The sequence below is a fragment of the Triticum urartu genome, chromosome 3, assembly GCF_003073215.2.
Source record: "Triticum urartu cultivar G1812 chromosome 3, Tu2.1, whole genome shotgun sequence".
NCBI lineage: Eukaryota > Viridiplantae > Streptophyta > Magnoliopsida > Poales > Poaceae > Triticum > Triticum urartu.
The window spans coordinates 246,369,777-246,382,713 of NC_053024.1; the positions used below are offsets into that span (position 1 = coordinate 246,369,777).

At 44.5% G+C, this 12,937-nt stretch overlaps 2 protein-coding genes across 5 annotated transcripts; both read left to right on the plus strand.

Moving 5' to 3' along the window:
• Positions 1-253: 253 nt before the first annotated feature.
• On the plus strand, positions 254-1,341 carry LOC125548308 (zinc finger CCCH domain-containing protein 1-like). Its single transcript, XM_048711955.1, has 2 exons — positions 254-763; positions 862-1,341. The coding sequence occupies exons 1-2, from the start codon at positions 325-327 to the stop codon at positions 1,104-1,106; spliced, it is 684 nt and encodes a 227-aa protein (XP_048567912.1). The 5' UTR covers positions 254-324; the 3' UTR covers positions 1,107-1,341.
• Positions 1,342-2,386: 1,045 nt separating this feature from the next.
• LOC125543754 (probable prolyl 4-hydroxylase 7) lies at positions 2,387-5,753 on the plus strand. 4 transcript variants are annotated; one of them, XM_048707219.1, is made up of 7 exons: positions 2,387-2,558; positions 3,711-3,827; positions 4,080-4,137; positions 4,243-4,347; positions 4,717-4,774; positions 4,865-5,025; positions 5,185-5,753. In XM_048707219.1, the coding sequence occupies exons 1-7, from the start codon at positions 2,473-2,475 to the stop codon at positions 5,545-5,547; spliced, it is 948 nt and encodes a 315-aa protein (XP_048563176.1). In that variant the 5' UTR covers positions 2,387-2,472; the 3' UTR covers positions 5,548-5,753. The 4 variants fall into 4 exon arrangements, with proteins under 4 accessions (XP_048563176.1, XP_048563177.1, XP_048563178.1 ...); XM_048707220.1 differs by having other exon boundaries at positions 5,191-5,753; XM_048707222.1 differs by having other exon boundaries at positions 2,423-2,558; positions 4,097-4,137.
• Positions 5,754-12,937: the final 7,184 nt, after the last annotated feature.

The following is a 12,937-nucleotide window of genomic DNA, read 5'->3' on the forward strand; positions in this document are numbered from 1 at the left end:
CGAAGCAGCGGACGACTGCACCGCGCGCCCGATCTCGGATGCTGAATGCAAACCGAAACTGAAATTCCCGATTAATTTCGCACAAAATCCTCAGCGCACAGCCAGCAGCGGCCAGGCTAAGCACAGATTGGAAGCGATTAATTGCTCCCAACCCGATCCCGAGGGCGGAGGCCGGCGCACCCCCAGAAACCGAGCCCCTCCGTCGCTATAAATTCATGTCATCTCGCAGTCCCTCTCCACACCTGCTCCTCCTCACTCCTCTAGACAAATCTTTCTACTCGGCTGCGCTAACCTAGGGTTTAGTCCGCCAGCCAGTAGCTAGCGATGGAGGGGGAGAGCCACGCCGCCGCCAACGCCTTCAACGGCGCCCCGACCCGCCGCTCGGGGGAGGACGTCATCGTCCTGTCCTCGGCGACGGCGAGGCCGCCGCGGTCGGTGGAGGCGGTGGTGCTGGTGGACGCGGAGGGGGAGGGGCAGGGGCAGGGGCCGCACATGGAGATGGAGGCGCCGCCGGAGAAGCTGTACTTCAAGACCAGGCTCTGCGACAAGTACGAGGACACCGGCCGCTGCATGTACGAGGACAGTTGCACCTACGCGCACGGCCGCGCCGAGCTTCGCCCGCCGGTCCCCCCTGTCGGCGGCTTCGCCGTCGCCGGCGGCGGCAGGGTTGTCAACGGCGGCGGCAAGGTGTGCTTCAACTTCAGGGACACGGGCACCTGCCATTTCGGGGACAGGTGCGCCTTCCCCCACGCGGCACCATCAGGTACGCCCCGCTCCCTAAGCTACCCACCTAGATCGCGCACGTGTGCATGGCCGATGGGGTCCGGATCTCACGAAACATGCCCTCGATTTTCTTGTCAGGTCACGCGATTCGCCTCACCGGGGACCAGAAGGTGCTGACATCCCCAGGGCCGCGCTACGCCGCCCCGGGCACCGCCAGGGCGTACCCGTACCCGCCGGTGATAACCCCGGCCACGCGTGATCGTCTTGCCCAGATGACCGAGGAGAACGGTGGCAAAAAGCCCAACAGGCTGATGCTCATGAGCCAACGGAAGATCGGCGGCATCTACGGCGACTGGCCGGAGCAGAAGGAGCAGGAGGAGTGAGACCGATCGATCAGCCGTCCACCCACCATGGTCGCATACCCATATAGTAGATGATTGACATTGCTGATACATAGCAACAAAACAAAAAGGGGACGGGTTGATCTTGTCTGAAAGTGAATAAATTTACCATGGTGGTATTTATCTTTTTTGTTTAGTAGCATGGTGGTATTTATCTGCGTTGTGTAATTCCAACTGTTGTAGTGCATGCAAATCCTATGTACTGTAATTCGTATGAATAAACCAATGTCGTTGTATTATATCATCATCTTTTTTTATCAGTGTGGAAAGAATACTATTCAATCAGCACCTGCAGTGTCATACATAAGACGTCGGGTCTAGCTAAGAGCCGCAAATGGCGCCCCAAATCAAGATTAACAGCGGCCTTCGCGAGTTCATGTGTCTCCCAGTTTTAATTTCTCTCTTCTTTCATGCCTGAACTTTACTGCAGCAAACTCCTCCGCCTTCTTCTTTATATCTGATATAATCTCTGCACTTTGTCCAAGGTAAAGGCCCCTCAGATGGTTGATAGTAGATAAGCAATCAGTAACAACCTGCACCTTGTTGATATATACTTCCTCTGTTCCAAAATAGATGACCCAACTTTATACTAACTTTACTAAAGTTAGTATAAAGTTGGATCATCTATTTTGAAACGGAGGGAGTATATCTGATGCTAGCGCAAAAGCTTCGCTAAATGCCATAGCATCCAGCGTCTCGGCCTGAACCAAATCCTGAAGCACAACCGCAGATGAGCCTTGATAGTGATCCAGTTCATCGCGGCAGATGACAGCAATGCATCCTCTGTAATTATTTTTTGAGATAGCAGCATCAACCATCAGCTTAAAGTGTCCCTCCAGGCTCCAGAGGCAGAGTCCAGGTTTTCCTTCTGTCCCTGTAGGTTGTTGTACTACAGTGGAGGTCGCCGTCCCGGCAGGCCGGCAAGGAATTAAGGCAAGGTCTGCAAGGAATTTCTGAATGAAGCTGAAAGTCGACAGCGGCGAATGAAATTCTTGCTCACGTATGGCCTTCCTCCTAGCCCACCATATTGACCATAAAGTCACCAGCAGCAAAACGAAGTCATCTTCCTTCAATGAGTCCATCATCACCATGAGCCAAAGCCTAGCGTCAGGGATGTTGCAAGCAATTACTATAGCCATATTACAGTCTATCAGAGCATGTCGCCATGTGTCTAAGAGTCGCCATCTGTTTGTGCTCTCGGTGGGCTTTTACGGCCCATTGGGCCCCTGTTTCTCGCTCAATGGCTTACAGTACAGACTACAGAGAGAGATATGCGGATCTGTTCATTTGCAGGGGGCTGGATCCCAGGGGCAGAGTTGCGGTCCTCCATAGCTGACGGGGAAGAAGCATGGGATCTGGAGCAGGAGCCCTGCTGGCGCTTGTGGCAGCATGTCTAGCGCTTGCCCCGCCCTGCGCTCTGGCTTCTTCTCGCAAGTAAGCTCCTCTTCCTCTTCATCCATCTGATGTGCCTGTGAGGATCTCTGGTTGGATTTGGGTAACCAGGCCCCACAAGGCCAGGATGTCTTTCTATTTCGGGATCAACTGTGTCTGCCCGCTTTGATTCAGTTTCTAGGATTGGATCTTTGTTGAGTTATGGTTCGATTTGTTCAGTAGTTGATGTGGGTAGCTTTGTTTCTGCAATAGTAAATGCAGGGCCAACAACCCATGAAGTCAAGTCCCCCAACCCTGCCTATTGATTTGTAGTCTTGGTCACAGTCTTGCCTCTGCAATAGCAGAGTCCTCACCATGTTGTGTTAATGGGTGAGATGGTCAACTGACACTTAGGTTTGTTTGTTGGCTTGAAGTTTGAGTGAAATTCTTGGATGGAGATACAGTATACACCATCAACTTTAGTCTTATCAATTACTCCCTCCGTTCGGAATTACTTGTCTCGGATATGGATGTATCTAGAAGATACATCCATATCCGAGACAAGTAATTCCGAACGGAGGGAGTACCACTCAAGTAGGATGCCAGTTTAACATCAGCTACAGAAAGGGGCAAGTCAATTCTAATGAGGAAGTATTACAAACTTTTCTCGGACACGCGGCAAATGCCTGTGGCCTCTTTCGCGCCAAATATCTGTGCCTTTTTTTCAGTTGAGAGACAGCCATGAGGCACCCCCTATGAAGCACAGCGCTCGAACGCTGGTGGTGGGCTGGCTGTGCACCCGCGCACATGTGCTTCTATCGAACTGACATTAGGTTACTTGTTGGCTTGAAGCTTGAGTGAAATACTTTGATGATCACACAGTTTAGCTTGCCGATTTAGTCTTATCAATTGCCACTGAAGTAGAATGCAAATTTAGCATCAGCTACAGAAAGAGCCAAGTCAATTCTAGTGAGAAAGTAAATTACCTTTTTTACTCGAATGTGCACCAAATGTTTGTGGCTTTTTAAATTAGAAATAACCATGAGGCACCCCCTGCGGAGCACAGGGCTCGAACGCGGGTGGTAGGCTGGGCGTGCACCCGCACACGTGCTTCTAGCCAATTGGTCGACGCCCAGTTCCCGAAAGTAAATTACAATTATATGATGTTCCCTCATGGAAGATATTAATGTGCAATCCAATCATTACCCTTTTCAGGTTTGGTCTGGATATTGCGCAACCAAAATTACTGAACGCCACAAATGGTTCATTTACTCCAAGCTCACATGTTGATTTTGACCCTTCAAAATCAAAGCGACTCTCGTGGCATCCAAGGTTTGTCTCGTCACCTCATTATGATGTGTACCTTTATTGCTGGACCATAAACAACATCTCATTTGATTTTCTTCTGTACTGGCAGTTAAGCATTTGTTACCATGAGTTTGTGGTGCATTTTCTATAAAAAAAATTGTGTGGCGCATGAAAGATCTTCTGTAATTAACTACTTATACTCTTATAGTTGTGTATGTACTCAGATGCTCACTTCTTTTTATGTGGACAAATCCCAAGTTTCTTTCCTTAATTTAGGGTCTTCTTGTATGAAGGTTTTCTCTCTCACATGGAGTGTGACCACTTAGTATCTATGGTAATTTTCCCATCAACCGTATCACAGCTCAGTCCTTGTATTCAGGTTATTTATAAAAAAACAACTTGCATCATGTTATTGAAGGTCATGTTTTCATTCTTGCAGGCACATGGTAAGATAGGGTCATCTGTACTTGTTAATGATGGTGCTACAAATATTTCCCAGAACAATATTGATGCAGGCCTCATATTTCGCCTGGCTGATAGCAAAGTGAGCATACATACTGCTTTCATGATATTTTCATGACTGGCTCTTTGCTAACCATGCAGAAAATGTAGACAGAGAAAAATAAAATTAAACAAACCTTGAATCCCTCTATTTAACAATCTTCTACCATATCATCTGTAAGTTAATGCTTAGCTGTGTGTTACCTGTGAATAAACAGACATGTAACTAAATGAGGTCAGAGTTATTGTTTTTCTTGATATTGCAATCTGTGAAGAAAGTGCGCATTCTTTTGGATATATAGTAGTAGATGTCAAACTTTTATAAATTGAGGTATATCAAATTAGGGTCTACTACTACTAAGCCCTGGACTGTTCTACTTCTAAAAATTGATGTTTTGTACTCCTTTTGAAGGACATAGTTGTTTCGAAGATTGAAGATAGGATATCATTATGGAGTTTTATTCCAAAAGGTATCGCTTGTTCCTTGCAATTACTCTTCTGTAATTCTGTGTAATCTTGCTTGCTAGGTGTCTGGCTGTTGACATTCTTAGTGGTCTCAGAGCATGGGGAGAGCATGCAGATTTTGAAGTATGGAGCAAACCAAAGTGACCCTAACAAGGAAGAAACTCAATCGAGCAGTGGTGCCAATAGGCTTGTGACCATTTTGATGTATCTTTCTGATATCAAGCAAGGTGGTGAAACTGTTTTCCCCAGATCTGAGGTAATTACATTATCACACAGTCTTGCTTGTGAAAAGAAGTCCTTATCATAAAAAAAAAAGTCCTTATCAGAATGACTAGTCACACTGACATTGTTATGTAGTTTCCTTGACTGAAAAGTGAAAAGGAGATAATAATCTGTATATAATATATGTGCGCAGCTGAAGGATACTCAAGCCAAGGAAGGGACACCTTCTGAATGTGCTGGTTATGCAGTGAAACCTGTCAAGGGCAACACAGTTCTGCTGTTCAATTCAAGGCCTGGCGGAGTCGCCGACAAGGACAGTCAGTACGAGTTCTGTCCTGTCGTCGAAGGGGAGAAATGGCTTGCCATAAAACATATGTATGCAAGCAAGATCGATAAATCAAAACCTTCGCCGGCATCCGAGGATGATGATTGCACCGATGAAGATGGTAACTGTGTCAGTTGGGCCGCTGCCGGCGAATGCGACAAGAATCCTGTGTTTATGATTGGCAGTTCAGACTACTATGGCACTTGCAGGAAGAGCTGCCATGCGTGCTAGATTTTTTTTTGTTTTCGTGCATTGCCCTTAGGGATGTCTCTTAGCATTTTCGTTGTTTAATACAGGCATTGGTGTTGTAAGTGGAAAATGATTCAGCAAACTGTGCAATGCCCGCAGATAATCTTTACTCTTGTCAGGAATGTAGTAAGTACATAGGTATTGGATTGGCTACTCTTATAAAGTTATGAAAAATGATTCTGACCTCATCTTGTTCTGTCAGACAATGCCTGCATGCATAATCACACTTGTCTGCATCTTTGCAATCCAGCAACTTTTCGGGTACATGGATAATTTTGGGCCTAACATGTTTTTGGCTTGAACATTTATAACGTGTGTGGACTCTTATATGATCATATCTACTGTAAGAATACTCATCTAGCATTATAGGGCAAATAATACTTCCTAAACTCAAAAGTAGCTGGTTTTTCCCCCTGCATATCCAAGCTATCGGTTTTATGTAGCTTTGCAATGGTGAACTTTGGCTCTTGCGTAGAACTGTTGGCTGTTGGAAGTATGGTTGCAGGAATCATCATGCCACAGAGCAAAGTCTATTGATATAAACTGGAGTACATTCTACAACTGTGTTTGCTACCTAATGTTTCAGGTAATATACAGTAAATTCTATTTTCGGAGAACATAGTCGTTGTAGTATAGTGGTAAGTATTCCCGCCTGTCACGCGGGTGACCCGGGCAACGGCGTAATTTTTATCTTCTGCCCCCCTTCTTTGGTCACTGACCGCTGAAATTAGTTCCATGGATTATCTTCTGACCCCCTTCTTTGTATTTATCTTCTGCCCCCCTTCGTTGTATTCCTTTGGTCACTGACCGCTGAAATTAGTTCCATGGATTATCTTCTGGCCCCCTTCTTTGTATTCCTTTGGTCAGTGACCGTTGAAATTAGTTCCATGGATTATGACCGCCAGTTGAAGTGTTTGAACCTTCTTCTTTTTCTTTGAGGGGAAAAGTGTTGAACCTTCTAAAGCTGGCATCGTTTACAAGATGCCCCACGACTCTCGAGCAAACGAATTGATTTTTGGGAGAGTCAGCCTCCAGCAGATACGGCTGTAAATTTTTAGGGGTATAACGACTCTTTATTCAAGCAAATTCAACGAAATCGTTACAATACCATATGGTTGAAAGAACCATACATACCTGCCAAAGCCTATACTATCGGCCTCAAAGTTTCTTGACCTTCTCTCATGTATAAATTTATACTCCAAAAACTCTTCAGAAGTAGCTCGAATTTCTTGAATAATAGCTGCATGTTTCCCACCTTGGTTTGCTTCAATCTCCTTGACCAAGCAAAATCAACAGAATCGTTACAATACCATATGGTTGAAAGAACCATACATGCCTGCCAAAGCCTATACTATCGGCCTCAAAGTTTCTAGACCTTCTCTCATGTATAAATTTACACTCCAAAAACTCTCCAGAAATAGCTCGAATTTCTTGAATAACAACTGCTTCAATCTCCTTGACCACCATGGCGTTGTCCGAAGAAATAATAACCCGAGTGATATCAAATCAAGTGATAATGCCAAACCCTCGCGGTAAACCAGTGCTTCTTAAGTTGATACATCTGTCATGCCCATAAAAGTAATTGATGAAGAGCCCAAGCAGTTACCGAGATGATCCCGACAAATCGCAATTGCTGCTCCTCTATCTCCATATCTCCCCACTGCTTTGTCTAAAATCAGCAAATCCCTACTCATATATAGCTTTCCTACATGCACACCACACTGCCCATAAGGTTACTATCGTCTCTTTGAAATCCTCCTACTGCAACGAATCATGCATAGTGGCTAGCCATAGTTTTGCATTTGTAAGCCTTGTCACTATCATATGTTCCACCATATCATCCTTGCTAGGGCCCAAACTGACATGTCCATAGAACATTCGACTAGCGCATGCTTCCATGAATTACACATGCCACATAAAGGATAGTACGGAGTGTTAGCTATGTTCCTGTGATTCAGAACGTCCAAGGTATGAATTGAGTGTTGTGCTAGATGCCACAAGAACACTTTAAGTTTTGCAGGAACTGAGGCTCCCCACAAATCAGACCATTATTTCGAAGCTGACACATGGTCTGAAGAAACCGCACTGCCTTCTAGCCAACCCTCCCTTGCGATTTTCATATTTATCAACATGTACAATATACGGAATGAACAAGAAAACATCCATTTTTTTCTCAAAAGCCCACAACCAAAAATCTGGTATATTCCACAATAGGAATTCCCAAAATCAAAGTGACATCCATGGTAAAAATGTATTTCTCACCCGTTCTTCCCACCATGTGGCCATAGTCTCATCAATGAGGTTCAAAACAATAAAGACATTATTATAGGCCTCGTAGAAAATTTTCCCTTGGTAACTAGTTATGATTCCAAATTCTCGTGCTGGTTCCATATCACCAATCCGCCTAATAAGACCTTGGACTAGAACATCCCTTCCTTCAATAATTAGTCTCCAAATCTGTGAAGGATGAGAGCCCAAAGTTGCATTCAAAATAGAGGTTTCGGGAAAATAAACTGATTTGAGAATTCATGCACTCAAAGAATTAGGCTCTTGTAGTATCCTCCATGCTTTCCTGGCCGGGAGGGCCAAATTTAAAATCTCCAGATCTCGAAAGCCCATGTCACCCAAATATTTAGGTCTCATCATAATATCCCATAAGACCCAAGCTACCTTCCTTCTTCCATGTTTTACTCCCCACCAGAATTTCCCGATTAACGAATTTAAGCATTCACATAGCCCAAATGGGAGTTTGAGACATCCCACAAAATATATTGGAATAGCCTGCATGACTGATTTAATCAATACTTCCTCCCCTCCCATAGACAAAAGCTTCTCAAGCCATCCTTGAATTTTATTCCACATTTTTTTTGACACCTGAAACAGTAGGAGAGGCTCCTACTGTATGTATTAAATTAAAGTATCAAAAAAGTTCTTACAAAGTCATAACCTTACATCCATGGCCATTGTAAATATAAAGTAGAATTAGGAAACCAAGGTAAGTACTGGACTAGGGTAAAACAAAGGATTGGGCAAAAGAGGAGATAAATTGTCTGTGTTTCTCTTTGGCTCTATGTATGAGTAGAGAGAAGTCCTCTTTGAATCTTCTTGCCCATGAGCCAACAGTGGGGTCTATCCTTCGGAAGTGCTTGTTATTTCTTTCTTTCCACAGACTTCGGGAGGCATATAAAAAGATCTCCATAAACATTGGGTTGTTCCATACTGTCTTTGCTTCCTTGATCCAATTGAGACAATATCCATTAGTTGTCCAGTGGATGTTCAAGGTATCCCAACAAGTCACACTGAAATGACAAGTAAAGATCATGTGCCTCGGTGCTGCCACACAGGATGCAACCATGATTGTCACCAATGTTATAGTGCCTTCTCTTAAGCATGTTTGTATTCGGACGATCTGAGAGTAGTAGCCAACCAAAAACCTTGATTTTCATTGTGGCCGAAGATTTCTAGAGCCATTTGTAACTATTGTGTGCAGTGACCTCCCGAAAATAGAATTTGTAATATCTTTTTGCAGTGTAGATCTCAGAGCCCCACTCATATACCCAAGAGTCCATGTCCTCTCCCGCATCATTGCCAACGTGTGCTGTGATCTCCTGGATATCGCGCAACTCATTGTGGGCTTGCATGGAGAGGGGAAGGTGAAAGGTTTCATTGAGGTTGGTGCAGCCAAGGAAATCCAGGACCGAAATATCTTCAAGTTTAGCATAAGAAAACGCACGGGGATGTGAATATGCAAGAACATCAGCCAACCAGAGATCTTTCCACATAAGCGCAGTATCTCCTCTGCGAACGATCACATGCGAGATGCCTCTATAGATCGGAGTAAGTTTGAGCACATCTTTCCACCAGAACGAACCGCATGGGACTGAGGCATGTGGGATTTTTTCGGTGTAATATGTGGACCAAATCAAATCAACCCACGGTAGATCCCAATGGTTATAGAACTTGTGTAGGTATTTCATGAGCAAAGCATCACTTTGAGTTTGTAAATCAAGCACCCCGAGACGTCCACACTCCTTGGGTCTGCAAACCATTTGCCATGAAGCTAAAGAGTTGCACTTGTCCCCATCACCAGTCTTCTTAGTCCAAAGGCATTGCCTTCTGATTTTATCCAGTAGATCAATAATCTTCTGTGGCAGTCTGAGGGTGCAGAGCGCAAAGATGATAAGGGATGTGATGACTGAGTTGAGAAGTGACAGTTTCCCTCCATAGGAGATCATTGACAACGTTGAGGATAGTCTTCGTTGAACTCCACAGATTAAAGGCATGAGATCCTGCACCGAAGATTTTGTAGTGCCCATTGGTAACCCAAGATAGGTAAAAGGTAGCTTGCCCATCACACAGCCAAAGATTTGAGCAATATGTTGAGCGGTTGCAGCATCACAATTCATGGGCACAAGAGTTGACTTGTGGAAATTGATCTTTAGCCCAATAGAAGTTGCATAATCGGTGAGGATATTTTTGACAAGAGTAGCTTGGTCTGGACACGCCGGTAACAAAATGATAGTGTCGTTAGAGTATTGGATCACCGGGTAATCAAATTGGTTGGGACGGTGGAAGGGCAGGTAAAGTTCATTTCTCCGAAAGGAGCCATTAATCGCAGCCTGCAATAAATCTGCCGCCAAGACAAAGATTAAAGGGGACAGCGGATCACCTTGTCGTACCCCACAGATGCAATTAAACTGTCTGCCCAGGACGCCATTAAGTAGCACCGAAGATTTGGTAGAGGAAAAAATGGTTTTGATCCACCCCAACCATTTATCATTGAAGCCCATGTGCTTCATGATATCCAACATAGCCTCATGATCAATGGTATCAAACGCTTTTGCAAAATCCAATTTGAGAATAACTATGGGATTTTTAGAAGCTTGGCACTGATGTATGTATTCAAACGCCCATGCAAGGCAATCCTGGATAGACCTCTTTTTCAAGAAACCATACTGGTTACAGTGTATGATCTTCAGAATGATTTTTTGAAGCCGATTAGCTAAGAGTTTTGTGATGACTTTGAGACAACAATTTAACAGTGTAATCGGTCGAAAGTCATTAAGTCCTTGAGGGGCGGCAACTTTGGGAATGAGGGTGATGAATCCATCATTAATGCTCTCCAGGTTTAGGCCACCATCAAAAAACTGATCATAGAGAGCATAAAAATCTTCCTTAATATGCCAACAAGATTTGAGGAAAGCACCATTGAACCCATCAGGACCCGGTGCCCTCTTCGCTGTCATTTCTTTGATGACTAGATCAATCTCTTGTCTAGTAAAAGGCACCGTTAGGTCGTCCAGCCCCTCAATTCGCTTGATGATGGAGGGAAGATTAAATTTCATCTGATGTTTAGAAGAGGTCCCTAGTCTTTCTTTGAAAGAGTGATAAATGACAGATTCTTTGCTTGCATGATCATCAATTATGGTTCCATCCTGCAAAGTTAAAGAGGCAATATTGTTTCTTCTGTATCGTTCGGAAGCCATAGCTTGAAATTTTTTTGGAATTCTCATCTCCAAATCGAACCCACCGGATTGTGCATCGTTTCTTCCAATATTGTTGCTGATATGATAGTAATCGTAGAATGTGGGCCTTGAGTATGGTCCTAAAGTTTGCCTCAGGAATGGTCAGGTGCCTTCTATTCTCAATCGTGTCCAATTCTGCTAGAGCTTTGTTGGAGTTATCAATGGCTATAGAGAGGTGGGAAATGTTCTTACTCCAATTCTTCAGACAGTACCATAAGTGCTTGAATTTTCTACAAAGAATGGTTGCACTATTGGTTGATCGTATTGGCTTATCCCAAGCAGACTGCACAATGTCCATAAAACCAGGGTGTTGTATCTAAAAAGGTTCAAAACGAAAGAGTTTACTCCTTGGAATAGAGGTTTCAATTGTGACCACACATGGGATGTGATCAGACACTGGCTTACCCAAGGGTTTAACAATGGTGTTAGGGTAAGAATTAGTCCAATTACAAGAGGTGAAAAACCAATCTAGTTGCTCCAAAAGTGGATCATGTTGCATATTGCTCCAGGTAAAAGTGCGGCCTTTTATTGGTAGTTCAACAAGACATTGTGTTCTTATGAAATCGTTGAACGTGACCATGTCATTAATGCTCCCGCCCGGCTTGTTACGATTGTCGGGGCTGCGGATATAGTTGAAGCCGCCGAGAAGAAGCCAATCTTCGTTGGCTAGGATGTTTAATGAGAAAAGCCAATTAGTGTAATTAATGCGCGATTCTCCTTGACATGGGCCATAAATATTCACAAGTGTCCAAGATTGTGATGATTGTGTGGACTGAAATTTAATCACAAGAGCAAAGTCTTCAGAAGCAATGACCGAACCAGTGAATACCGAACTGTTCCAGATAGTAACAATTCCACCCAAAGCCCCATGCGAAGGAACAAATGCAAATTGGTCAAAACGACGGGGACAACAAGATTTGATAAAAGCGTGGTCGATCATAGGCTTCTTAGTTTCTTGCAAACATAAAACAGAACATCCACTAGCATTGATAGCATTAGAGAGAGCTAATTGTTTATCACCAGAGTTTAACCGACGAATGTTCCAACAAAGCACATTCCAATTAACCAAAAGACCCATTTAAGCTAGTAAACCCGAAGATTAAGACGAGGACGAAGGACCCGCCTCCTTGGACTCCAAGAGTGCAGCTTCAATGAGTTCTTCAGCCGGGATGTCACATTTGAGGACGCCCACCTGTTGGATTACCTGAATGGGTGTGGTAGGAGGTATCTCCTGAGCATCATCATTGTCTAGCTCCGTGATGATCACCGAGGAAGCAGCAGCAGGCGTGTGGCGCGGCTTGACCTTGGACAGTTTCTTCTTTGTATCAGATAGTGCATGAACCCGAAAACCATCATATTTATTCGATCTAGCACTGCGACGAAGAGTGATCTCACATTCAGGCACCTGCACTTTTCCATGATGTGAGGGGGCGCTGACCTCAGTCAGAAGACCATCAGAAGGAGGTAGAGCCAGAGAGCTGGAGTTGGCCGGAAGCAGAGCCGAATCTTCAGCAGGGATAGACCATGAATGAACCATAGAGAGGCATTCCTCATTGTTCCTAGTGATCTGATGCCCAGCAGAAATCACGAGTGAATCATTGCTGCGATGAACCTCAGCATGCACCTTCAGACAATCCCTGAAACCCAACCCCGTGCTCCAAGGGCCAAACATGGCCATAATCGGTTTGATAGCCTGAAGGAGAAAGTCATTGATTTGCCTTGCCGGCCTGGAGCAGTGAAAGAGCATTGTGGCCACCAGATTTCCATGGTCCGTCATGGACAGATGCAGACCAGAGTTATTCAGAGAAAGATCAATGCTGAGAGAGTCGCTCTGCTGCGGCAGAGGA